A 26,821-nucleotide genomic window follows, 5' to 3' on the forward strand; every position below is an offset into this window, starting at 1 on the left:
CTTTATATACCTGAGATCAACTGAGAATTATGAGTGATATCGGATTGTTTTTCAAAACATTTGAAAAATTGTTGATGCACTTTTTTTCCAAAGTTCTGTTTTTCTATTCAAGTTGCGTAGTTTTCTAGGCTACACTAGGCTACAATTAACTTATTTAGCTATGACCTAAATTTTTCTAGGCCACCATAGATTCTCTAGGCCTTCACGAATTTTCTAGGCGTTCACGGACGGATTTTCTAGCCCACCAAACGCATTCTAGGCCAACACTACACTTTAATAACACAGCCTCGAAGTTCATGGACCTTCCCATGATTTCAAGGCCGCCAAAACTTTTCTAGGCCACCCCTCGATTTCTAGGTCACGAATTTTCCAGTATATTCAGGGGTTTCCCATCGCTCTCAACTACCAACTTCTTCTCATTGTGATTTTCCATTCAAACAACACAAAAAAAATGTCGAAAAACTTTCGCTGCTTCTCTTTTGATTTTCTTCTATTCATTCAACAAAAAACCGTACGCGCAGCACTATCATATGCAAAAAAAAAAAGTGAATGGCCCCTTTGCAGGCGTACGTCACGACAAACATTCATCCCCAATTCTTTCCCCCCCCCCCCCCCCAATTTTTCATTTCATTTTTCAATTTTCTTCTCATCACGTAGTAGTCGCATTTTTCTTTGTACTGTGAGTTTTTTTTTGGTTTGAAAATTTGATATTAGAACCTTTAACGGGCTAGAAAAAATCAAATAGCCTAGTGTAGCGGTGGTGGTTCAGAAATTTCTCGAGCTTTCCAGAAGTTTTTCGAAATTTTCAGATGGGAAAACTCTCAAGAATTCTTGGGTTTTCTCTAATTTTCCAAAAGTTTGAAAATCAGAACTTTCTGGCAAGTTTTTTTCTGAGAAAATTTGAAATATTTGTGTTGCAGCCAAAAAAAACTTTTTCTTTGTTGCGGAAGTTGGATGAGTTTAAAAATTGATAACTGCCAATTTTTTATTTTATGTCTCTTGAACTGTTTTCTTCGGAAATTGAACCTTCATTTTTGCCTAGAAGCCCTAATTTTTTTCAGTTCTCGGTGTTCTACCTTTTCGCCGAACTGTCCTTCCCGTCCCGCCTCTCTCTTGATCTGGTTTTATCTATTGTTCATATTTTCAATCATTTTTTCTTCTAGAATGTTTCTTTTTGTTTTTATTTGTTTCGAAACTTTTAAACTTTGACTTACTGTCTGCTGGCTAGAATAAGTTCACTTTAAAGACTTAGGAAATGGGTCCGAGGAAGTATGCCCGGGGGTCGGAGGCTTTTAGGTCACAGTGAAAAATTCTAAGCCCCTTCAATATTTCTAGGCCACCACTGTATTTATTATTTCTCGCTAGTAGTCTTAAGCCGCCACTTGCTTTTTTCTAACACCATTGTTTTTTTTCTAGGCCAAAAAAATTATTCAACTATCACAATATTTTCTAGACAATCCCGGTTTTCACAAAACCTGACCAAAAAAAAAACTCAATATTTCTAGGCCACCAACATTTTTCACTCACCGAAATTTATTTTCTAGGCCTCGAAACTGTTTCTAGATTCTCAATCAATACTTTGTCTAGACTTCCGTACTTCCCCGTAATCTACTCAAAATTCCCCGGCCACCAAAGTTTTTTCTAGGCCACCGCCGAAATTTATTCACTAGGCCAGTGAATTGCCTCTAGACTACTCTTCTTTCACAAATCACAAAACAATTCCTAGGCTCCCAAAAACTATTCTTCCTATTTTTATCTTTATCATCCAGACATGGGAAACACCTCCATATTTATCATAAACATCCAGACCAAAAAATGTTTTATTGTTTTCAATTTTTAGTTCCTGTTTTAAGTACTTTGCATTTTTATTTTCTCTTTAAATAGATGAAACAGTGGACCAAAAAAATTGTTCGAAATTTTTTTTTGCTACCGTACCCCATGATTTCGTTTATTTTCACACCCAAATGGATGAGAAATCAAACAATTCGTGTTAATTGTTGATAGAAAGTGATAAAAAGAACGCCTTCGAGTTACGTAATTGTCGGTTCAAAATTTCAAAATTTTTTTGAGAGGCAGCTGATCGAAAGACCAGGAGACTTCTGTCTTGAAAGGTGTCTAGATCACACATCTGTGCTTATCTTATCACTTTTTTCTTGAAACTTTGATCACACTCTAGACATAGGTAACGGTCAAGAAATAATTAGGGGTGATTTTTGAACTTCCATGGTAGGCAGGCGCGGTTTCAGGGCTCTTCTTGCGTGAAAGCAGAGTGTTCTCGAACCCGTTAGATGTCTGCTGCTTTTTTTGTGCCAAGTGAGAGGATTAATGTGCAGCAGACAATTCATTGGTTTTAATCGATCTACTGTCGACATCTCTCAAAATTTGGGCCACCTTAAATACAACTAGGTTACCCTTGCCTATTCAAAGCTTAGTCAAGGCCTACCTGTGGCCTATTGAACAACTTCTAAATTCTACCCTAGATCTCACAAAGGTTTCCATGACCTACCCAAGCCGGGGCGGCAGAATTTTCCAAATTTAGAGCAATAATTGTGGTAAATCTATCATCAACTTGGCCCGAAGCCTGTTCCAAGTTCCAAGATTTGAACTTTTTTGGCCTTTTCCTACTCTAGTCCTTTTGCTCGTCAGCCTGTACCACCAAATTCTCTATGTTCATGTAGAGTACGTCCAACCTTTGCCCTTCAGTATCGAATTTCCGTTTCTTATAAGTGCCTAGAATTGCATGTTGCTCATCATCATGCTATCTGATCCTCTCTAGCGATGATCCCAATTAAATTTGTTGTCGCGGTATCTTCTCCAATTGCTTTTTCGGGTGGGGGCCGGGTCTTCTCCTTCCCCATTGGCTTCTCCACCATTCCCATTTTATTCTGTGTTGTAATCGTCAAGTATCATTATATCATCAAGTTGATAGAGGGGAATGAAAACTTTAAGGCATCCTTCTTTACACAATCATTTTATCTGCTGATCCATTTATCAATGGGATCATGTGACACTATTTGATCTTTATTGGTTCTTTAGCTTTCTAAAAACGTTTACACCTTCTTTGGTACCGCTACAGTTGCTCCTCTAGAAGACTCTAAAGGTTCTAAATAATCTTAGAGGGTTCCTATACCCCCTGAACCCGGAGAAAATCGATAATATCTCGTTGCCGCTCATAAAATTGATAATGGACACCAACCTATATCACTGCCCTCCGAAACTTGTTCCCATGCGTATATTTCTCTTTGATATCTCGTCGCCGACATTCCTCCTTTTATCCACTCCTCCTTGTGTATTCTTTTCTTCCTTTTTGAACTCGATTTTTTATATCTAGGCTTTAAATCAATAGAAATATTGATGACAAATAAAAATCTACATAGAATTTGCTACATTTTGCTAGTTGATATCGTTTCGATTACTCAACTCTCGAAAAAGTTTTAGCCACCGACATCTAGCAGGATCAGATTCCAGGATGTGTGGTTTATTTGGGCCCGTTAGGTGTCGGCTGCCATTTTTTTGAATAGGGGAGGGTGCGCTCGCTATTCCGCTAGACCTGTGAGATGTCCGCTGCTTCACTACTTCCTTCAGAACTTGATAACTAGAAAATGTAGTTTTGCAAAAAATGAGTTTTGCCGGTTTTTAGTTTTGGAAAGATTACTGTCTCCCTATTAATTTATTTTTCTCCACATCCTTAACAAACTTTCAAAAACATCTCCTAAAATCATTTCAGACAATAATCATATCACAATAAACACCTTCGCTATCTCAAAAAAGTACAAAACGTCCACAAATGGCGGGCAGAACCCTCAAGAAGTCGGCGACGGCGATCTCGGATACGTTGCGCCGCACGTTCTCCTCGAAGACTTGGGAGCATCGTGAGCAGCTGCATTCTCTTCAGGAAGATGTAAGTCCAAAAAAGGAATACTATATATTTTAAGAAAAATTTCAGAATAAATTCTTTTTGCGAAAAGTGCGATGGCAAATTGCACTTCTAGCTCATTTTGGATTTGCGATTTCGTTTGGAATTCGGTCGAATTTTGGAGTTGCCAAGAATCGGATGATCAATAATTTTACAGATGCATATGGAGAAGTTCATGTAAGTAAAACAAGTTTTAATTGTAGTGGTCCTCTTCTTTCTGTAGTTTGGTCCTCTTCTTTCTGTAGTTTTTTAGTTCTGTAGTTTAAAATGATTGTGAAGTGTCGGCTGCTTCTGAGCCGCACAGGTGCGGCCTTAATCTCAACTTTCCGAATTTCAGGAAAAGGAATTCTTCTGGACAGGAACCGAAGTCGGAATGATGGAGAGTTCTTTCTTCTATGGCTACGCTGCCTCTCAAATTCCGGCCGGTGTGATCGCCGCCAAATTCGCGCCCAACAAACTCTTCATGCTCGGAATCCTCTTCGCCTCCCTGCTCAACATAGTCACCGCAATCTGCCTGAACTTTCACCCGTTCACCGATATCTTCGTGATGGTCATACAGGTTATGCAGGGACTCGCCCTTGGAGTATGCTATCCAGCAATGCACGGAGTCTGGAAGTACTGGGCTCCACCACTCGAGAGATCCAAACTCGCCACGACTACATTCACCGGAGCCTCAGTCGGTGTGATGGTTGGACTGCCCGCGTCTGCGTACCTTGTCTCTCATTTCAGTTGGAGCACACCGTTCTATGTATTTGGAGCACTGGGAATTGTGTGGTCGATTTTATGGATTTACGTGTCGGGTACAAGTCCGGAAACTCATGGGTATATAAGTGCAGATGAGAAAAAGTATATCACGGAGAAAGTTGGATCGGTAGCTGTGAAGAATATGACGGTGAGTGTCTAGTTCCAGAGAGATGTCTGCTGCAAAGATGTGAGCGACCGACCCGGGAGATGTCAGCTGTTCTTTCTTAATTCCGAAGCGCCCCTGAAAAATCATATTTTCAGCTTACCACTCTTCCATGGCGTGACATGATGACATCCACCGCTGTATGGGCAATCATTATCTGCTCCTTCTGTCGCTCGTGGAGCTTCTTCTTGCTCCTCGGAAACCAGCTGACCTACATGAAAGACGTCTTGCATATTGACATCAAAAACGTGAGTTATTATTTAGCATGGCGGCCGACATATTAGGGGTCTTTACATAAATCTAAAATTTTCAGAGTGGTCTCATCGCGATCTTCCCGCAACTTGGAATGTGCATTGTCACACTTACCAGTGGTCAACTATCCGATTACCTAAGATCTTCTGGAAAAATGAGCACAGAAGCCGTCAGAAAATCCGTGAACACTTTTGGATTCACAGTTGAAGCAGTGATGCTAGGATGTCTGGCGTTTGTTCGGGATCCTGTGATTGCAGTGACTTTCTTGATCATTGCTTGCTCGGGAGCCGGAGCCGTTCTTTCTGGATTCAATGTGAACCACTTTGATATTGCTCCAAGACATGCTCCAATCCTTATGGGAATTGCAAATGGACTCGGAGCCATCGCAGGCGTTGGTGGAATCGTCACAAATTCGTTGACATATCAGGTGAGTCATCCAAATTGATTTATAGTTTGAGTACTTGGTTTTTCGGTTCTTTAGATTAGGTTTCTAGACAATAAAATTTTAATTGTGTGGGGGAGAGATCAGAGAAAAATGGCTAAGATTCACCGAAAAACTGGGCATTCGGGGAAAGAGAAGAGGAGATGATTTATAGTTTGATTGCCCCATCGCACGTTGTCTCTTGAAATGCCCATGAAATGTCGGCTGCTTAAACTAGCCGGTAAACTGAGAACCAGACGTCTTTAAAAATCTGAATGCGGTCGCGGTAATCTCTGACGTCACAGCTCATGCTTTATCTTAGCTTTTTCATGCTTAGGCTTTTGATTAGACTTAGGCTTTCACAGCAGGCTTAGGCTTTGGCTTTAGTGCAGGTTCAGTCTTGACGCGCTATCACCTGCTAATGGCCGAGTTTTTCCTCTTCCATCCCTCTCCTAATCTTGACTATCTTTTTACAGAATCCTGATGGCTGGCAATGGGTTTTCCTTCTAGCCATGTCAATCGATATCTTTGGAATAATTTTCTTCCTCATTTTCGCGAAAGGAGATGTTTTGGTAAGATTCTTTGGAATATCCTATAAAATTTTGAATATTGTTTCAGCCGTGGGCTCGCGAACCGGAGAAGGAGGAGACGTTCAACGAATTTGTGCGACGAATGTGTACGTTGCTTGAAACGAACTTTTTGATGAATAAACCCACTTTTGTTTTTTACTTTTTTACTAACAATTTTCATTGTTTTGTGTGTGTCATTTGGTTTCTTAAGTTCGTACTTGGTTTCGTGAAAATTTCCAAAGCGCATTAAATATTTTCAGCCACAATGGTGAGAAGCTTGTCAAGGCGAACAAGGACACGCAGTACTGATACGAATTATGATAAGTGAGTTTTAAAAAAAGTTAAATGACTTTTCAGTAGTAAAGTAGCTGAAGCTATTAAAGCTGAAAAATCCAGCGAATCTACTTCTCCGCTATTTAATTTTGCCGACACTTCCAACCCGTGAAATGTCGGCTAAATTTTTCCGCGAATCAGGAAAATATGGCTTGAACTTCCTGAAATTTTTACTTTTGTAGCATAAGATTCGTGAAAATTAATTTGAGAATTATCTTCCTAGATTAAATACAAATTACAATTTTTCACAAACGAAACCTACACTGAACACCAAGCACATGATTTTTCCTAAATCGGAATCCTCGGACTCATAATTTCACAAATCCAGATTCTCATGAGAGCATGCCTCTAAACCTCGAAATTTTCAGAATGGAGGAAGAAAGAGTCAACTCTTCGGAAATGAAGGCTTGTGCCAAATCCGATGTTCCAGTACCAGAAGAAGGTGTTCTGAACGAGACGCAAGCCATCGGTGGAAGCCTCGAAGTTGTGCCTGAAGAGCCAGCAAATAAGAATTTGAGAACGGATAGGCCTGAAGTTTAAAAAATTCACACACATTTTTCATATTTATGCATATTGTCCAAATTCCCTATACTGATCTCAATGTCCTTTACCATTTCTCCCGACTGACGGCCATGTCGTCGTAGTTCCTTGACAAACATGCAATTCCGATCACTTTAAAGGCGCATAGGGAGGAATTTTGTGTCTAACCCGGCAGATGTCGGATGTTTATTTTCATCCTCTCCTGCTTGAACTTGAAACTTTTTCAAATGTCTGTAGTCATTTTAATGTGTTCTTTCTGTCTTTTTTCAAACTAGTCACGTTTTATGCTCTTACCAATCAATACGACTCACTCGATTTTTATAAATTTGTTTTGAATTTCGCCCGAATTTTCAGATTTCAAGCGCCCGTCAAGTGTCGGTCGTTTTAACAACATTTGTTCACATAATGGTTGGTTTTTTTTCAGTATTATAACTAACGTTCAGTATTATAACTGAAAATTCCCGGAACAGTACTAACATTTTAGAAATTAGGATCTTAGAAATCTAGGACCCCGGTGAGCTGGAAGCCCAAGCCTATGAATTTAGGAACTTTAGTTTTGGGGTAGTAGGAAAAAGGTTCGTTCTATCTAAAAAAATAACATTTATTCCTGTTGAAAAGTTTTTAAAAGTCCACAAATAGTCCCTAAAAGTTGTAATTTGCCGAAAAAAACAATGATGCACGGCTCTGCTCGGCACCAACGAGAAATTATTTTTGTGTGATGGAGCTTCGAATCGACATTGCCAAAACTAAAAAAAACGACATTGCCAGAAAAAAACCTTTATTCAATCAAGGAAGCACAATGCATAATTAGAATACCTATAGTTCACAAACATTGTCCAACAATCTTCCGAACGGCTCGTTGTAGCCAATCTTCACGCCTTGTGAACTTGGGAACTTGACAACCACATTGCTCGACTTTCCTGGCTCAAGCTGAATCGTGTAGTTGACAACTCTTTCCGGCGTGATGGTCGCACCGACCGTCGGCTGCACACTTGCCTCGTCGACTTCCATGGCCTCTGGGCAGTTGAGAATAACCTGGAAAATGGGATTTTTAAACAAAAAATTTTACAATTTTTTTAAACGAAATACAAAAAAGACAAAAAATGTTTTACCTTGATTCTCGAATCCGTTGATCTGGGCAGCTGCTCACGAATCGTCAGAAGCACCGAATTTGGACGAAGATTGGTGACGACAGTGGCCTTCTCGGTGACCAGAGAGGTGACCTTCTTGTTGTGCTCCTGGTAGTTTCTCTCAGGCTTGTACTGGATACAGATGTTCGGGTCTACACCCAGCGAAATCTCAAACTTCTGTGAAGCAACCACGTCTCCAAACTCCTTCTTGTTCAAAAATTCACCGTCGAGGAAGATCGATGCCTGACCGGCGACGAGATGATAAACCGAGGTGTTCACCGAGTTGGCAGCGAGAAACGCAGCGGCATCCAATGATGGGACGGCCACGTTGGAGAGCTTTGTGTCGACAGTGAATTCTCCGATGTTCACTTTATGAAGTATTGCCAACCATTTGATTAGAACAAAACAAAGAACTCATTGTCATAAAAATACTCGATAAAAGTCGGCGAGATTTCGTTGAAAATAAACGCATTTTTCACTGATTTTTGAACTTCCCGCAAAACTAAATCATGAACTCACCGAAATACTGAACTTCTTAGGTTTAATAATTCACAGATCTTTATGAAATAATATTTCCTATTGAGCACTTAGCTTGAGCACCTAGCTTCAGATTGTTTCTTCGGGGACTTGTTTCAAATTTTAAACTCTTTTTAATTATATAACGAATTTTTTTAAAGTTCTAGAAGCTTCCAGTTGAATCAAAAAACTGAATTTTGAGGCAAGTTTTCGTCTAACATTTTTCAATTTTTGTCTAACATTTTTCATTACGAAATTGCCAATATGTGTTATCAAAAAGGCAACAGCTTGTGTCCATTAATCATTGTAGCCTGCGCATCCTACACTCCTCCCCTATCGGCCCCCGAAAACTTGGCGTTTACCAATCTTCTATCAGAGAATATTTTCCATACGTCTTTACTAACTACCTTATTTTTTAACAAATTTAATTTCATGCCGAACGGATCCATTAGAAACTGCGCAAATGCGGTAGCAGATACCGTTCGCCAAACGTTCTCCAGAAAGACTTGGGAGCATAAGGAACAGCTTCAAACTATTACTGAACAGGTTAGTTCAAGAATTTGATTTTTTTTTAAATTTTAGTGAGAAATTTGGATTTCAGAAAAAATTCTTCCTGCGAAAAGTGCGATGGCAAATTGCTATTCTAGCTCATTTCGGATTCGCGATTTCATTTGGAATACGGTCGAATTTCGGTGTCGCCAAGAATCGGATGGTCAATAATTTTACAGATGCATATGGAGAAGTTCATGTGAGTTGAATATACACCCGTGAAGTGTCGGATGCTTCAGTTAACGCTAGCAGTCTTGTAAGCCCTGTTAGCGTGAAACGTCGACTGTTGTCATAAATAAAAAGATCTTTTATTGAACCGGTTTTTTAATTTTCAGGAATCGGGAATTTCGGCAATTGCTGGTTTTTTCTATTTTCAGTAAATCAGCACTTTCGTAAATCAGCAAACCCGCGAATTGTCGGACGCTGGCCGTTTAATTTCAAACAATTTTCAAGCTATAACAATCATTAGAACAGTATTACATTTCCAGTAGGATACAATAGAAAATGTTCCCCAAACTTGGTCAGAGAACTGGTTTTCCGGTAATAAAAACTGATATTTAATGTTTTCTTTCTTCTTCAAAAGTTAGATTCGGGGGGTTATTCGATGAAAGGTTATCTTATCTTCTTTTTTTTGAACAGAGGGATCTTTGGAATCAGAAACTAAAGGATGATTACCTGGGAAACGTCGGTCACTTTGTTGGCCAGCAAGCTCCCCGCGAAATGTCGGCTGCTGAATTTTTATATTGTTTCCAGGAACGTGAATTCTTGTGGACAGGAGCTGAAGTTGGAATGATGGAGAGTTCTTTTTTCTATGGCTACGCTGCCTCCCAAATTCCCGCCGGTGTCCTAGCCGCCAAATTTGCACCGAACAAAATCTTCATGCTAGGAATTCTCGTCGCATCTTTCATGAACATACTCTCCGCGATTTCCTTCAACTTTCATCCGTACACTGACATTTTTGTGATGGTTGTTCAAGCTGTCCAGGGATTAGCGTTAGGGGTACTGTACCCTGCGATGCACGGAGTTTGGAAATTCTGGGCTCCGCCACTGGAAAGGTCCAAGCTCGCAACCACTGCCTTCACAGGGTCCTCAGTTGGTGTAATGACTGGGTTACCTGCCTCGGCGTACCTGGTCTCTCATTTTAGTTGGAGCACACCTTTTTATGTGTTTGGAGTTGTGGGAATTATATGGTCTCTTATATGGATGTACGTGTCATCTCATAGTCCGGAGACTCATGGATACATCAGCGATGATGAGAAGAAGCAGGTTACCGAGAAAATTGGAGATGTTGCAGTGAAGAATATGTCGGTAAGTCCATAGCGGCAGACGTCTTACAGTCTTGTGACAGAGCCGTAGGGTGACGGCCGCTGTTTGTCCGGCCGAAACTCTCTTCTTACCTCGGTATTTCAGCTCACAACACTACCATGGCGTGACATGATGACCTCCTCAGCTGTTTGGGCAATCATTATCTGCACATTTTGCCGCTCCTGGGGATTCTTCTTGCTCCTCGGAAATCAGCTGACCTATATGAAAGACGTCTTGCATATTGATATTAAAAACGTGCGTTTTTTCCGAAGTGGAGTAGGGGTACTGTAGGAGTACTGTAGTAGTACAGTACGATTACTTTAGATTTGAAAAAATGAGGATTTTTGAAACTTCTAATTTCCTAATATGAAGCCCTGGCCAATTTTTCAAAAATTTAGAAATCCCATCAGGTGTCGGCTGCTAAATTTAAAGTTACAGAGCGGATTCATCTCAATCTTTCCTCAATTTGGAATGTGTATCGTCACATTAGCCACCGGTCAACTCTGTGATTACCTAAGATCTTCTGGAAAAATGAGCACAGAAGCCGTCAGAAAATCAGTGAACACTTTTGGATTCACAGTTGAAGCAATGATGCTAGGATGTCTGGCGTTTGTTCGGGATCCTGTGATTGCGGTGACGTGCCTGGTCATCGCGTGTACCGGATCTGGATCCGTACTTTCTGGATTCAACGTCAACCATTTCGATATTGCTCCAAGGTATGCTCCGATCCTTATGGGAATTGCTAACGGGCTCGGAGCAGTTGCAGGAGTTGGAGGAATGGTAACGAATACGGTTACCTATCAGGTAAGGCTTCTGCAGTATTAATGTAGTTCCGCGATACTGTAAGATTACTGTAGGTTACAGTAGGTTTAGAGTAAAGTTACTGTAGGGTTTCTTTAGGTTACTATGAGATAAGTGTAGGGTTACTGTAGAGTTATTGTAGGATTACTGTAATATAGATAACTTTGTTGCAGAACCCAGATGGCTGGAAATGGGTCTTTCTTTTGGCCATGGCGATTGATATTTTTGGAGTAATTTTCTTCCTCATTTTCGCGAAGGGTGATGTTTTGGTGAGTTTTTTTTTGTTTTGGAATTCACAGAAAATCTATAAGTTCTGTTTCAGCCGTGGGCCCGCGAGCCGGAAAAGGAGGAAACGTTCAACGAGTTTGTTCGCAGAATGTGTAAGATTTGATATATATTGTGGTTTTTTACGATGCATGTATCTATAGATCAAATTTCAGCGATCAAAGTGAGAAGTTTGTCTAGAAAAACAAGGAATCGGGAAGGCGACACGAGTTATGAAAAGTGAGTTGACTTCTGTGATGTCTGTCACTCTGAAACAAAAATTTTCATTTCAGAATGGAAGAAGACTCGGAGATGAAGCCTTGCTCCAAAAAAGTAGAAGCTCGAGCTCCCGCTGAAAAATCTGAAAGTTCTTCGTGACTTTGCACTTATTCAATTTTTTGTACATTTTTTGACTGGCGATCTCTGTCGTAACATTGGCTGGAGTTTAAAAATCTGAGGTCTGACGAAATTCATATAAGATCTATAAATGAATGAAATTAATATAATTTGGAAACATTTTTCAATTCCACATCACTCCACAGCCCGTTCGTTCTCACATTCTTTGCTGTGCTCCGCCAGTCGTATTGGCTACTTGGGTGGTCTTCGTACCATAGGTTACCGTACTCGAACTGAAACAATGTTAACACTAACAAGTTTTAGTAAGAGCAGCCGACATTTCGCGGGTCGTCACGAGCCCGCGATATGTCGGTTGTTGGCTCATTTTGGTGCCACTGTGAATGTAGCCTGCTACGTGTCGGCTGCTTCTATTTTTTACAAAGCGGCGCAGCCAACACTTCGCGGGCCTCCGAATTTCTTTTATCGTGTACACCACGTGAACAACTTTTCTCAGTTTTCCCCTAAACATTTCAAGTGCAACTCACCACGAGCATTTTCTGTGGGGAACAGGTCACCCAGAATAGGTGCCCGTGAAGATCTGCAGCACACCAGGGATCATATGCCGGGTAGGTGTACTTGTATTTTATGTCATTGCCTTGAAAGAAAGGGGTTTTTTGAGAAACTTTAAAACTTCTGAAATTTAAGTTTTCAACAATTTTGCTTACCTGCCTACCTGCCTAGTGGATCTACAAAACCTACTTTCTGTAAAATTTCATTAGGGATAACAAGTTTTTTTCTTAAAAATTTCAATAAAACCCACTTGCTCCGCCGACCCAATTGATGACACTTCCGTTTTTGTGCACATCCTTATACATCAAAAATAAATCCATATTCACAATATACCCGGTTTTTGGGGTCACCGTGAGTTCATAGGAGTCATTAAGCTGAAAGAAAAGAAAGTTTGTGGCCGAGTGTTCTCTTTCACGGCCGCGAAACAAAAAGTGAGCATAACTTACCATTCCTAGACTTCGCAATAGCTGAAACGAAGATGTCCGAGACAGTAGGAAATGTGTGATTTCTGGGTGAAAATCTTCAGCGAACATTGCCAAGTCAATGTCAGCAGTGTGAGGTATAAAACCGCATTCACGATACCAACCTGGAATTTCGTTCTCATTTTTTGTTTAACTTTTCCGATTGTCCCTCCAAAATTGGAAAAAATAGCCAAACCTAACAAAGTTCCTCCATTCAAAAAAGCGAACATATTGAACGTCAAAAGCACGTCCCTGAACTCGGCGAGCTTCTCAGCTGCCTCTTTCCCGTGATTAAACTGCTGACTCTAAAACAATCGAAAAATAAAAATAAAATTCTTATCATTATTGCTAATCTTTAGAGTGACATCATTAAAAAAAACAAGTTCTATTTTGAAATAAAAATCTAACCTTTGTCATATTTCTGTGCACAATTAGATTTAAGCAGCCCCGAATTTCAGATCGTTCCCACATTTTGAGAAACAATGGGATATTACTTGGGATATGAAGATTCCCTATGGAAAATGTGTTGAAGTTTCTGGAATATTTATTATGCTTCTTTCATGTTAGAAAATCAGAAAGTTTGAATTTTCAGCCAAAAGTTTTTTCTGAGAAAATTAGAAAGTGTGATCCAACGCAGGAGTGGGCGGCAAACAATTTTTCCGGCAAATCGGCAAACCGGCAAATGGCCATTGCAATTACAGAAAATTTTCGGCAAGTTGTAGTTTTGCACATTTTTTGAAATTTCAGAATATCAATTTCAATCTGCAAAATTGTACAAATCCTATGAATGTTCCTACATCTATTTTGGAAAGTAGCAAATTCTATGAAAATATCTAGAAAAAACGGGAGTTTTCAAAACTGCCCAGTTTCAGAGTTGTCTTATAAAAAATCTCTATAACTTCCGGCAAAATTGACTCTTGGCAAACCAAAAAACAACAAATTGGGAATTTGCCGAAAATCAAAATTTCCGGCAAATCGGCACATTGCCGATTTGCCGAATTTGTCGGCAAAAAATTTGCCGCGCACCCCTGTCTTGTTTCCAACTACTCTCCCATCTCACTTCAGAACAGCACGTGCAGGTTGTGTATCAAATTGCAAATAATCATTACTCGTCTTATTTTCCATCCGAATACATTCGAAAATTGATGATTCATTATGATTCGCTATCAATTTCCAATTTCTCTTATCAATACCAATCTGGAAAATGACCGGAAACTCGGAAGCAAAATTCTGATAAAATATTTATTGGTTTACAAGCATTGAAATTCTCCTAAAATTTTATGATAAGATATTTGTTTTTTAAATATTAAAAATTTTTGAACCAAATTACCTTAATTTTCCGTTCAAAAATATGCTCACAATTTTCTTGGTAGATTGCTTTTAAGACAGTCTTATCAATGATTAGTGCTGGGACCGGAATAGAAACTGATTGGAGATTTGATAGGCATTCTTTCGAGGTTTTCTGAAATTTCGAAGAACTTTTTGTGGGGTATAAAAAAATATTTTGGAAATCTTATAAAAAACGTTTTTTATACTTAAAGAATTCTTGTATAAATTCTATGTTTAGGTCGAAATATTTAAAATGGAAAATTGAAAAAAACAACTTTTTTTTTTACAAAATTTGAATCTAAAGAACTGAAATTTTTTGGGGTTTTTCATAATTTCTTTGTTAATTTTATTTCCAATTTTCGAAAAATTGTATATCTTCACAAAAGACTTACTTCTTTTGAGTCTAGAGAAACTACAAGAACATCAAACTTTTCTTCTTCGAAAAATATTTTAATTAATATTATAAGTGCAATAAATAGGAAAATACCAGCAAAAATATAAACTCGAAGACGGGGATTCATTTTTTTAATTGAAAATGTTTTGAAAACCTAATTACAATGTCCTTTTATACACAACTTTTCTTCAAAAAAAGATAAAATCTAAACACAACACACAATTATGCATTTTTCTGCCCATTAACTTAGTTTTCAAGGACACAATTGTCTATCGTTTGTACAATCTTTAATGAAATCTTTATTATTCATTTTATTTGAGAAAAATGTTCAAACAACTAAATTGATAGTCTACATATAATAGTGGAATAACTGGGAAATTTGAAAAAATCGAGAGATGGAAATTAGTACCAAGTGAAGGAAAATTGAGCAAAATTGAGAAAAAAAACAAGAAAAATTAAGAACAAAAAATCGATAATTCAAATTTAAACAACGGCGGAAGTTCAGGAGTTTGAAAAAAAATCAACAATATTCTTTGTACATGAGAGATTTATTTCAGGAGTTTGAAGCTGAATTTCAATTTTAAAAAATTTGCAACGCAGAGCTCACGGGGTTTTTTGGGGAATTTTTGAGAATTTTTGAAATTTTTTGGGGAGTTTTTCAGAATTTTAGATTTTTTTCGGGCAATTTTCGGAAAGTTTTTTTTTGATTTTTATCGAATTTTTCACTTTTTCTCTTGGAAAAGTAAAGAAACATCAATTTTCCGAGCTCCGTGTTGACCTCCTGTGAGATCCTGCAATAGAAGTTTTTGGTGATGAGGTTTTTAAAGTTTTGCAAAGCTCCTCAAATCGATTTTGTCGCTCCTGTGGCAACCTCATATATCCAGCATGGTTACTCTCTTTGAAATTGAAGTATTGCTTGATCTGGAAATTTTTTTGAAATTTTAAAATTTACCAACTTTAAATTAAAAAAAATATATAACTTCCCCTTTGAAATTTAAAAATTTAAAAATTGAAATTAGAAGTTAATAAAATTGTCAAAAAACCAAAAATTTCAGTTTTAAGATCAGTAAATTTTAATGATTTTTCAAATTTCTGGCAAACTTTCTACAAAAATTATCAAATGACGGAATGACAATAAAAAATTTGGTAAACTCAAAAATTTCCGAACCTGATTTTCCACCTCTTCCAACAATTTTTCCCGTCGTTCGAACTTTTTTATTTTGAATTGAAGAATACATTTTTTGAGTTCGAGCTCTGCAATGTTCATACTGTGAAGAGCGCGTGACTTTCTAGATCCGTAAGTGTTGATTTTTGACTGAAATTTTTTATTTCAAAATTATTTCAATTTATTTTTTACTTACCTTTTTCAATGCCTTGTCGTTCGTAGCTGTGATGTAAGCCTGTCGATGCTTTTGATATAGCTGAAAAACTTTTCGGCTGGAATTAAAATTTTATCAGAAATTTTTCGCCAAAAATTTTAAATTTTCGGACAAAAAATTAGTGGGAAATTCAAATTTCAAAATGATCGAATTTAATTTCTAAGTTTTTCGATAATCTCTTACGAAAATTTCCTACATGATTCAAAAAACTGAATGGTTTGAAAAAAAGCTCTGGAAATTTGGGAAATTCTGAGAATTTCTTCAATTCATAGGATGTCACTTTTGCCGAAATTTACCTTTTTCAAGCTCTTGAGCTCTTGGCTCTGCTCCCTCGCTCTTGCAACATCCATGTCGACTTGCTCCAGCTTCTCCTCAAAAACCTCCTTTTCAGTGAAATTTTGCATCGCATCCTGATGAATTACCAGTACATTCCCATCTCCAAAATATGTATAACATTCCATAATTCGCTCCAAAGTCTGCTTCTCCTGCGCAGTTGCTCTTTCGATGTACAGGTGATTCTTTTCCAGATCCTCTTTCAGTTTCGCTTCTTTTGATTTCTTGTTAAAATTGTAGTTCTTGCTATTTTTCTTATTCGCCTCTTTCCGACGCTGTTCTACTTCCTGATCAGTCATTGATCTTCTCTGAACTTTTGTTAACCTCCGGGTTTCTGTTTCTGGTGGTGTAGGGCTCAGTGGCTCGGATGTGACAACTTTTTTTGGTTTGAATTCAGTCTCTTCCGGAAGCCATTCGCTTCCTTCGGAAGTTTGCGAAGATGAGGAGGAGGAAGAAAACCCATCTGAAATTTGGAATTCGTTTCAGTTTATATAATAGTTAAAATTAATTTTTTTGAATTGTTTTGTATTGTGGACGCACTATTCAAATAGCTCAAGGCAGAGCTCATTGAGCAGTTTGAGAATTTTTCGTAATTTTTCAAGAGAAATGTTCAGATTTTTTCGGGACATTTTTTAAAATTTTATCAGGATATTATCAGATATCAGGGTAGATTTGCAGAATTTTTTCGGAAAATTTTCAGAATTTTTGGGCACATTTTGACATTTTTTAAAGAAAACTTGAGAAGTGCTTCGGGATATTATCAGATGTTTTGGTAGACTTTTCGAATATTTTCAGGGAATTTTTATTTTGGGAAAATTCCGAATTTTTTGGTAATTTTTAGAGCTTTTTGGGAAACGACTACATTATAATAATTTTAAAGTCTGAGAATTGAATTCGAATCTTTCCTTATTACTTTCCTCATTAGTACTCGCTACAAAAGTGTTTCAGAGGTGTATTTCTTAAATTGTTCCTTAATTTTTTTTTCCTCATATTCCTTTTTCTTTCCTATTAGTTCTAATTTAATGTTTTCCTTTGAAAATACTATAACTTAATTGAGGAACTATCAACCTACTCATATGATACCCTGTGTACACACTTTCTGGCGGCACTGGCCCCTTATTTCAACCAAAAAACAAAAATCTAGTTGTGATAAAATAGTGATAGTTTGTTCACTGGCTTATCATCATGCTATCATGAGTCATCTCATCAAATTGATTAGTCTCAAAAGGTGGACATGGCTTGCGCAGAAGTCAAACCATATGATAGCCCTATGTGTAATGGTGTCATTGCTGATTTTAAAAGAATAGTGGAGTTTACCAGGAAGTTTGACAAATTTAGAAAAATTGGAAGAACATAACCAAAAAAAATGTGAAAATTTATTTTATAAAAAGTACAAAAAATCTATATATTTTTAAAATAGTTTTGAATTCAGTTAGAATTTTTGGGCGTTTCAGAATTTTTTCAGGAAATTTTTACAGGTTTTTGGGAAGTTTTCAGCAAATTTGAAGCAATTTTTATGAAAAATGATCTGAATTTTTCAGGAAATTTTCAGCAATTTTTTCAGGAAGTTTTCAGAATTTTTTATGGAAATTTTCCTGAATTTTTGCGATAAATGTACAACATTTTATCGGAAGATTTTCAGGATTGCTTTGAGAAATGTTCAAATTTTTTTGTAAGGATAAATTTTGTAATTTGAAAAAAAACTTTGCTTGAAATCGAATATTACTCACCATCCCGGTTTCTGTTGTTCATTGACATCGCGTCCATTCCTATAGATACTGAAAATCGTTTCAGTATTAAATGTTTGAGGTAAGGCATGTAGGCACAAGGTGATAGGCCTTCGATAGGCAGGAAAATTTTCTTGTAAATACTTACCTATGGGTTTCTTATCAGGTAATGTTATTATAAAATTTTTCGAATTTTCTTTTTCGAAAAAAAAAGAATTCTAAGGAAAAACATTTTTTAGAATTTTTTAAATCTTAAATTATTGCAATTTTTCAATTATCTTGGATTATTCCTTCACCTTGAGTTTTTTATAAAGAACATTTTTAAACCCCGATAAAATTTGATAATTTCATAATTTTCTTACAATTAGTTTTTTAAACGAATTTACATAATTTACAGCTACATAATTTATAAAAAATAGAAGAAAAAACTTTTCTGAGTTTAAAGGCGCATACAATCCCCATTGTCTGCTAAAAAAATTAAACTAGTACCGGGATATTAACATATTGAATAATGTCTAAAAAAGATTTTGGATTTAAAAAATTCGGAAAAAAAACTTTCACATTTTTTTCAAAAAATTTTTTTCCCCTATATATTTGTTTTTTCTTTTGTTTTTACTATCACATTTATAAAAATACGCTTCCCAAACTCACTGTCATTGTACGAATAATGATAATTTCCGAGCTCCGAGGTCCCGGACCATGTGTGCTCCGGCGGTGTGGACTCCGAATTCGCCTGTGACCGTCGTGGCATGTCGTAAAGTTCTGTAATAGGCCAAGGCTGGAGTCTCAATGGCAAATAAAGCGAAACTGTTCTACGAACCGCCCGCCTACTGCGGCATTGCTAGCTCTAAGTTTTCCTCATGAAAGGGAATCTGTGGAACCTCCGGCGGAAGAAATGGGAGAATTCAGATAAGGTGGAACTAACCTGCGTTCAGTAGTTTGTCCCAATCGTCTGATGCTGGACACTGATTGTTGCCGATCGTTAGGAAGTCCAACGGATCTTCGGTTTCAAGAACTGGAATCTCCCACCACGCCGAGTATTTGATCACCGCTACGTCGGTTTCGGGTATTTCCCGGTCCCGGTCGGTCTGAAAATTGTATTCTAGTAATTTTCGTAAAGCTTTTTCAAAAGTAAAATCCTGAGAGAGCCCGTGAAAAGAGGGGTGGCCTAGAATTTTTCAGATGGCCGAGGAATCCCCCAAATTGAAATTGATGGCCTAGCTTTATTTCCACACGTCCACAAAGCTGTTCTTATAGCCGAGGAACCCACCAATAGAGTGGTGGCCTAGGTTTTTATGGATGGCCCAGAAATTTTTTCGGTGGGCCGTCAAAAAAAATAGGTGGTGGCCTAGGTTTTGCTAGAAAGAACTAGAAAAATGTTTTGCACACCTGTGGTCTAGCTTTTTTTTTCTACACGGCGGCCACAGAACTTTTCTGATTACTTATTATTAGCCTTTTCTTTGAGTGGCAATTGCAGAAAGCTCCAGTTTGGATCGCGAAGAGCCTATATGGCCTAGAAATTCTTAGCCTTAATCTTTTCTGGAAAAAATTTTATGCACCTTTAAAATACCGTACCCCCAAAAAATCCCTTACCAAGTACCCAATGTTGTCTTCCAGAACATCCATAACGTCGCCCAGCTCGTTTTGGTTATTTGTCATGGTGGTTGGAAAACCTAAAATTTAATTTAATGTTCATTAAAAAACAATAAAATTATTATCTAGCAATATTTCCGCAGATGTTAATTTTACCTAGGAATCTTTAAAAGAAAAGAACAAAATAAGAGTCAGGCAAGCAGCAAATGGTACTAGTGATAAGAGACGCGGACAGACGAGTGCCGTATCACTTTTCGAAAAAAAATACTTTCGATTTCTGGTAACTTACTTGTTACTTTTATATGTATATATACATAGTTACTAACAAAAAAGGCGGAGCTAAGATATTGTTTTCGGATTGCAAAAATAAACGCATTTACTCAGGATATGTATGACTAACCCCTTGACTTTTGGACAGGGGGGAATGTTTTGTTGATTTGATAAAGATTTACTAATAAGAGTACGGTTGCTTTGGGGTACTGTAGTGGTTCTTTTTTACTTAGCAACAGCAAGGCTCTCTCCATCTTTTTTCTGTTAGTTGGCCACTTTTTAATTATTTTTATTGTGGAGTTATAGACATTTTAACCCAGATTATTTTCAACTGCTGTTGAGAATTTGTTATAAATATCTCTTGTTATATAATTTACATTGCCATTACATTGTTCCAATTCATGATTTCCTACTGAAAAGTCTTCTGTTGTTGCTATACATTTACAGAGATAAATTTGATGAGAAAATGTTGCGAATTTTAATGAGCAATATGTTCTAACTAGTTTGACGTTGGCTATGACCATTCAAAAACGGCACTTCCTAAAAGAATGTCCGAAAATTGTCAAAAATCAATAGTTGTGCCAATCTGATCTGTGATTTTTTTGTGGCAAATCATTTTGTGATAAAACCAAAATTGATAAAAAAACATGGAAATTAGTTCCGCATTTGGTTGAACTATAAAAAAGTGCAGATGAAAACTTTTATTCAAACATTGTTGGAAATCTAGTCTGCATGAATACTCGGACTTATTTAAAAAGCTTAGTATTTACCAATTTACCAAAAAAATTGTGCTCAATTGGGTCCTTTTGCAAATATAGCGAGGAGTTATGGTATCTTTCAGGAGTAAATTGCAAAATAAAAATCTTAAACTACCAAATTATTTTGTACGTTGACATTAGAAAAATACAGAATTTTGAAAGAACTGCCCGATTGATTTTCATAAGTTGGTTGGTAAAAAAAGGGAACGAAATTTTGAAACACTTATACCCTGCCAAATGATTGGGTTAGGAAAAAATTTGTTTTTGTCATGAAAACTTTGGTAGTTGACAATTTTTTAAAAGTTTTATAGTTACCTAGATCTAGTCATTGAAGAGAAGATGGTCCGGCCTTGTACCTTAGAGTACTGCACCTCTAGTCGTTTGAAATTTTTAACCTATCGTAAGTAGACCGTTTTTCCATAGGACTCACCATATTTGAGATACTCATAATAAAAAATAATAAAAAAATTGGACTAAAAAAGTGCATTGATATCAAAAAATTGAGCTGTGAGTTTTGAAAAATTATCAACAAATTAGCAATAAGAAAATTGTATCATATATTTTTTTTGAGAAAATTGAAAACTTTTTGGCAAAATTAATTGGATTTTCGCTTTTTACTAGTTTTTTAAAATCATTTTTCAATTGACCATAACTTAATAACTAAAAAGTTTCTCCAAAAACTTCCAATAGACATAACCTTGTGTAAATTTTCGCTGTTGACAAATTGTTGCCAAAATTCCCTGTGGGAAAAGTTGGAGCAGCTGACACCTGGCGGGACAATTTCTCATGGTTTAGCTCTAGGGTTTAGTTTTGCCCTGTTTAAGAGTAAAAATTGTCAATAAATAGGTTTTGCAATAATTCAAGACAAAGTTGAGAAATATCAAAATCTACAGTATCCCCTAAAATGAGTCCTGGCCAATCGACGCGACCGGAAAGGGTGGGTTGACATGCAAATTTGGAGGATCAGGCGTTTTTGGCAGGTTACTGTAGGTATTGCCCAGACGCGAGTTTTTGCAATTTTTGCCCTAAAAATACGGTACCCGGTAAAGGTGTGCGTCTTTAAAAGTTACTATAGTTTCCAACATCGTTTCATATTTTAATTAAGTTTTTATAATCAAGTTTCTTTTTTAAAGAAATACGCTTTTTCATCGAAAAACCAAGAAAAAACAATAAGTAAAAAATTACAGTACTCTTTAAAGGCGCAAACTTTTTCATATTTAACACAAATTTGTCGTCTCGAGACCGGGAACCGTATTTTTTCGTTTTAAAAAATGAATTTTTTTCACGTCTGTGTAATAGTGATTTATATATTGTGGTTAAAAGGAGAAAAGATTTTGGGAATAAAAAACCTTTGAAAAAAACAATTACGAAAGCATTGCAATATGCATTGTTAAATCCTCTAGCAATCGGTGTCATTTGCCAAAAACAATTCCTCATATTTAGAAAGTAGTTGACATTTAGACCCGTCTTCATCGCAAATGACTCAACGAGAAATGTCAAGACGATATGAGGAAAACTTGTCTCTTGGCACTGTGCCAAAGGATGTGTGCAATATCAGAGTGAACAAGGATTCCTTTTTTCCTGGCTTTCTCTGGTCTCTCCGTGATTTGTGTGATCTTTTTTCTTCTTTTTTAAAGGATTTTCAAAATGAACAATAGTCGATCATATTTATTCTAGGTTTCTTTTTTAATTTTCCTATCCAGTCGCCCGTGCGCCTTTAAAACTACCGGAAAGTCAATAATTTCCATTTTTGGCATTTTAAGTCGGGTTATGCATCTTTAAAACTACCATATCTGAATGTTTTGTTAAATTTTCTGTTATTTTTTTTTGCAGTTTTGAATGGCAAAAATTTATAGATTTTCGGAAAAAAATCGTTAATAAGATTACTGTAACCTTTAAGGTGCGTAATTACTAGCTTTTTCAATTTTCGTTTCGAGACCCAGCTATTTGCAAAACTGATATCTTAGGCAGCATATGCACCTTTAAAGTTGCCGTATTACCCATAATTCAATTTTGCTCCGAAAATACGGTACCGGGTCTCGACACGAAATATTTTTGCTGACTGCAAAAAGGTGTGCGCCTTTAAAGTTTACTGTATTTTCAAACTTTGCAGAATTTTCAACGATTTTCCGAGTTTTTCTGAAATCTAAAATTATGAAAAATAGATAAAAATTCCGAGAAAATTTGAAGTTACAGTACTTGAAGTTTACAAAAATCCATAGTATGTTTGTATCCGTACTTATGAACTTTTTCACTTTTCGCTGCGAGACCTGGAAATACTCCACCGAAAGAAGTATTATTGAAACTAGAAAATAAAAGCCCGCCACACTCAATACCGCAACAAAAGGGAAGAAGCGCCCTATCAGAGCGGAAGTTCTTATCTCGGGTGGTGGTTGCAAGTGGTTTGATGATTCTCACTTTTATGTTTTTTTCCAGTGAAAAAGGGACAAATGTGTATTATATTAAATAATTTTTCATCGATAATTAAGGCGGAGGGAAAGGAATACTAATAATAATAATAAAGAATCATAAACACGTTTTAATTACACACACACAAGAAAAATAATGGAAAATCGGTTAGGTTTTCAGCACACCATCATGCAGTATAAATAGTTGAAAAAATTAACTATTTTCGAAGCAATTTTTATATTGCTGGAGATGAAAATTTGGAGTGGGGGTCTTGAAGGGAAATTAATTACCGCCAACGCATGGCTCCAAAGTTGTGAGAAAATCGCTACGAGACCCATTTTAAACCATATTTTCACTTCCAGATAGCTCAAAAATCACTAAAAAATTTACAAACAAATTAGAGAGGGACACGATCATTTAAAGACCGCCGTGTTGGGGCGCAAATTTGTGCGGTTCGGCACGGGAATGATAAAAGTTGAGAGCAGTCCGTGAAATGTTCCATCCGCCGGTCAGTGTCGCCACAAAGAACATGAAAATGAACGAGATGGGATAGAGGAAGTATTGAGTTTTGTGGAGAATCGGAAGAGCCGTGTAGCCGAGAAATGTGATGTAGACGTAGTAGCACGCGGCCAGGAACCAGAACGTGTTGCCAAGCAGGATGGAGAGGAATGCCGGCGAGTCGATGAGAGCTGGAAAATTAGAATTTCAACTGTGCAATTTTGTACTTGAGCCTACTGGGAAATGTTTGAAAAAACTCAAATTTTCAAAATTTCTGAAAATCTTTGATTTCGCACGGTTTTTGGCATATTTAATTTAGCGCCGAAAATACGGTTCCCCGTCTCGAGACGACAATTTTTTGGTAAATGGGAAAAGGTGCGCGGCTTTGAACAATACGGTAATATCAAAAATTTGCGGAAATTTCCTCGTGTTTTCCTAGTATTTTTCTTGTTGAAATTCAAGTTGTCTTCAAAAAAAATATGAAAAATGTATGAAAATTCAAAGTTTAAAACTACAGTACTCTTTAAAGGCGCACACAATCTATATTGAACAAAAATTGTCGTGTCGAGACCCGTCACCGTATTTTTCGCAAAATGTCAAGGCTGGGTAATATTTCTAAGTCAATTCCAGCTAAAAATGTGGAAAAGCGAAGTTTTGACGAAATATCTTTAACTTTTTATAACTAAAAAGTTCTACTGCTGAAATAATTAAAATTTTGCAATTATGTGATACTTTTTTTCGAGTTTCCAGCAAATTTAATACTGAAATAATTCAAAAAATACTGGAGAAGGCAAAAAATCGGGTTTCTGAATTTTTTTCGCTGAATTAACGTTTTTTTTTTCAAATTTCTCATTTATGATTTCCAAAAAAAAATATATTACTTGGATACAAAATCGGCACGATGACATGCAGCAAAATGAGCATCGGGAAGAACGCGTTTAGATGTACATCGAAGCAATAACCCCACTCGACGTCCTGGTCACGAACTTTCCGTAGAAATCGGTTCGAGACCCACCAGAGCACCGTAGCGATGACCACGCCCACTCCGATACAGTCAACAAAGACAGACCAGAGGAAAAACGTGAAAAATCCGATTTTCTCAAGGCCCAGAGCGTAGGCGTAGAATATTGAAGAAAAGAGAAGGGAAAGGGCGAGAAGGACAAGGAATGCCGGGTCATCACGGGCGAATTGATCCTTGGTGCCTGAAAAAAATTCCAACTTTTTTTTGGATATTATCCACCGAAGGGGCTTACGTTTTCGATAAATAAAGTTTTTATAGACTTTCGATGGCTGAATGAGCAGATAGAGCATTTGCCAGAGGGCAAACTCGAAATCCATTTGCCGAATGTGCACGAGACGACGTGTGAAACGTGAGAGCTTGGCGAATGCTGACATTCTGACAGCGGTCAGGCAACCGACACGATCGGCGGTGCTGAAAATTGATATTTATCAGTGAAAAGTCGGGAAATTTTGGCTTTGAAAAGTAGATTTCTTGGTTTTTTCTTATTTAATTGTCTAAAAAATTAATAAAATTAATTTTTTTAATTTTTAATGATTTTTCACTTTTGCAAATTTTGAATTCCCGCGCAAATTAGTTACCTAATTTTGACATTTTTGCGTTTTCCATTGATATTTCTCCGTTACTTCTTTAATATTTGATTTACAAATCCGTTTGTCAATTTTCAGGCAGCTTCCGGTGAGAAAACTGGCTATTCCAAAGTAAATTTGTTAAAAAATCAAATTTCATACGATTTTATATTTTTTACGCCAGGCTAATTAAGCTGGAAAACACAAAAATGAAAAAAAACCTACTTTTTAACGTGATCTACTTAAAAAGTAGGTCATGACCTAGTTTTTCATGTGACCTACTTCAAAAGTAGGTCATGACCTAGTTTTTCATGTGACCTACTTCAAAAAGTAGGTTTTTAACGTGACCTTCTTAAAAAGTAGGTCATGGCCTAGTTTTTAACGTGACCTCCTTAAAAAGTAGGTCATGACCTAGTTTTTAACGTGACCTCCTTAAAAAGTAGGTCATGACCTAGTTTTTAACGTGACCTCCTTAAAAAGTAGGTCAGGACCTAGTTTTTAACGTGACCTCCTTAAAAAGTAGGTCAGGACCTAGTTTTTAACGTGACCTCCTTAAAAAGTAGGTCATGACCTAGTTTTTAACGTGACCTCCTTAAAAAGTAGGTCATGACCTAGTTTTTAACGTGACCTCCTTAAAAAGTAGGTCAGGACCTAGTTTTTAACTTGACCTCCTCAAAAAGTAGGTCAGGACCTAGTTTTTAACGTGACCTCCTCAAAAAGTAGGTCATGACCTAGTTTTTAACGTGACCTCCTTAAAAAGTAGGTCAGGACCTAGTTTTTAACGTGACCTCCTCAAAAAGTAGGTCATGACCTAGTTTTTAACGTGACCTCCTTAAAAAGTAGGTCAGGACCTAGTTTTTAACGTGACCTCCTTAAAAAGTAGGTCATGACCTAGTTTTTAACGTGACCTCCTTAAAAAGTAGGTCATGACCTAGTTTTTAACGTGACCTCCTTAAAAAGTAGGTCATGACCTAGTTTTTAACGTGACCTCCTTAAAAAGTAGGTCAGGACCTAGTTTTTAACGTGACCTCCTCAAAAAGTAGGTCATGACCTAGTTTTTAACGTGACCTCCTTAAAAAGTAGGTCAGGACCTAGTTTTTAACGTGACCTCCTCAAAAAGTAGGTCATGACCTAGTTTTTAACGTGACCTCCTTAAAAAGTAGGTCATGACCTAGTTTTTAACGTGACCTCCTTAAAAAGTAGGTCATGACCTAGTTTTTAACGTGACCTCCTTAAAAAGTAGGTCAGGACCTAGTTTTTAACGTGACCTCCTTAAAAAGTAGGTCATGACCTAGTTTTTAACGTGACCTCCTTAAAAAGTAGGTCATGACCCAAACTTTTGAAAAAATTCAAAAATGTCGGAAAATTTTTCGAAAAAACTTTATTTTCATCATATTTCAACACTTTTTGTGTAATTTTCAGGGAATTCCCCACACAAACCTTGTAGAATACGTGGAATACTGTCCCGGAGACGTGTAACCACTTCTCGCCGGCTCGTATCGAAAGTTTCGCTGCGAAATCGGTGACTGGGATGGACCTGGCTGTGTTCCGCTGCCTCGCGGCTGTGAACTCATGACATATACGATCTCTGCCGGGGATCGATGTGCTGAGATGGACTTTTTTTAAAATTTTAATTTAAAGTTTTTTTTTCTGAAAATAAGTATTCGAGGTGAG

At 37.1% G+C, this 26,821-nt stretch overlaps 5 protein-coding genes, 1 non-coding gene and 1 pseudogene across 7 annotated transcripts; 2 read left to right on the top strand and 5 right to left on the bottom strand.

The window, feature by feature from the left end:
• Positions 1-3,727: 3,727 nt before the first annotated feature.
• On the top strand, positions 3,728-7,278 carry vglu-2 (Major facilitator superfamily (MFS) profile domain-containing protein). The gene is made up of 9 exons (NM_066875.6): positions 3,728-3,901; positions 3,947-4,093; positions 4,254-4,808; positions 4,922-5,071; positions 5,137-5,502; positions 5,973-6,068; positions 6,115-6,172; positions 6,326-6,389; positions 6,767-7,278. Exons 1-9 carry the CDS (start codon positions 3,788-3,790, stop codon positions 6,936-6,938), a joined length of 1,722 nt encoding a protein of 573 aa, NP_499276.1. The 5' UTR covers positions 3,728-3,787; the 3' UTR covers positions 6,939-7,278.
• On the bottom strand, positions 5,799-5,933 carry T07A5.8. The gene has a single exon (NR_052689.1). It is a non-coding gene; the product is annotated as an Unclassified non-coding RNA T07A5.8 (non-coding RNA).
• A 427-nt stretch (positions 7,279-7,705) lies between the features above and the next one.
• On the bottom strand, positions 7,706-8,443 carry T07A5.4 (annotated as a pseudogene). The gene is made up of 2 exons: positions 8,051-8,443; positions 7,706-7,973 (listed from the first exon to the last, which is right to left on the bottom strand). Coding segments are annotated over exons 1-2 (661 nt in total).
• Positions 8,444-8,968: 525 nt separating this feature from the next.
• On the top strand, positions 8,969-12,014 carry vglu-3 (putative vesicular glutamate transporter vglu-3). Its single transcript, NM_066876.5, has 9 exons — positions 8,969-9,130; positions 9,186-9,332; positions 9,887-10,441; positions 10,544-10,693; positions 10,877-11,242; positions 11,413-11,508; positions 11,562-11,619; positions 11,680-11,743; positions 11,797-12,014. The coding sequence occupies exons 1-9, from the start codon at positions 9,017-9,019 to the stop codon at positions 11,879-11,881; spliced, it is 1,635 nt and encodes a 544-aa protein (NP_499277.1). The 5' UTR covers positions 8,969-9,016; the 3' UTR covers positions 11,882-12,014.
• Positions 11,959-14,724, bottom strand: T07A5.1 (uncharacterized protein). Its single transcript, NM_066877.6, has 9 exons — positions 14,592-14,724; positions 14,201-14,332; positions 13,931-14,067; positions 13,279-13,405; positions 13,067-13,175; positions 12,856-12,995; positions 12,660-12,783; positions 12,385-12,494; positions 11,959-12,132 (listed from the first exon to the last, which is right to left on the bottom strand). The coding sequence occupies exons 1-9, from the start codon at positions 14,718-14,720 to the stop codon at positions 12,001-12,003; spliced, it is 1,140 nt and encodes a 379-aa protein (NP_499278.2). The 5' UTR covers positions 14,721-14,724; the 3' UTR covers positions 11,959-12,000.
• A 152-nt stretch (positions 14,725-14,876) lies between these two features.
• Positions 14,877-19,707, bottom strand: T07A5.7 (uncharacterized protein). The gene is made up of 8 exons (NM_001129246.4): positions 19,626-19,707; positions 18,958-19,120; positions 18,684-18,794; positions 18,036-18,083; positions 16,269-16,768; positions 15,955-16,014; positions 15,762-15,908; positions 14,877-15,514 (listed from the first exon to the last, which is right to left on the bottom strand). Exons 1-8 carry the CDS (start codon positions 19,689-19,691, stop codon positions 15,347-15,349), a joined length of 1,263 nt encoding a protein of 420 aa, NP_001122718.2. The 5' UTR covers positions 19,692-19,707; the 3' UTR covers positions 14,877-15,346.
• Positions 19,708-23,113: 3,406 nt separating this feature from the next.
• Positions 23,114-26,753, bottom strand: unc-50. Its single transcript, NM_066878.5, has 4 exons — positions 26,588-26,753; positions 24,814-24,992; positions 24,442-24,762; positions 23,114-23,751 (listed from the first exon to the last, which is right to left on the bottom strand). Exons 1-4 carry the CDS (start codon positions 26,719-26,721, stop codon positions 23,480-23,482), a joined length of 906 nt encoding a protein of 301 aa, NP_499279.2. The 5' UTR covers positions 26,722-26,753; the 3' UTR covers positions 23,114-23,479.
• Between the last annotated feature and the right edge of the window lie 68 nt (positions 26,754-26,821).

This window comes from Caenorhabditis elegans, chromosome III (assembly GCF_000002985.6).
Source record: "Caenorhabditis elegans chromosome III".
Classification (NCBI taxonomy): domain Eukaryota; kingdom Metazoa; phylum Nematoda; class Chromadorea; order Rhabditida; family Rhabditidae; genus Caenorhabditis; species Caenorhabditis elegans.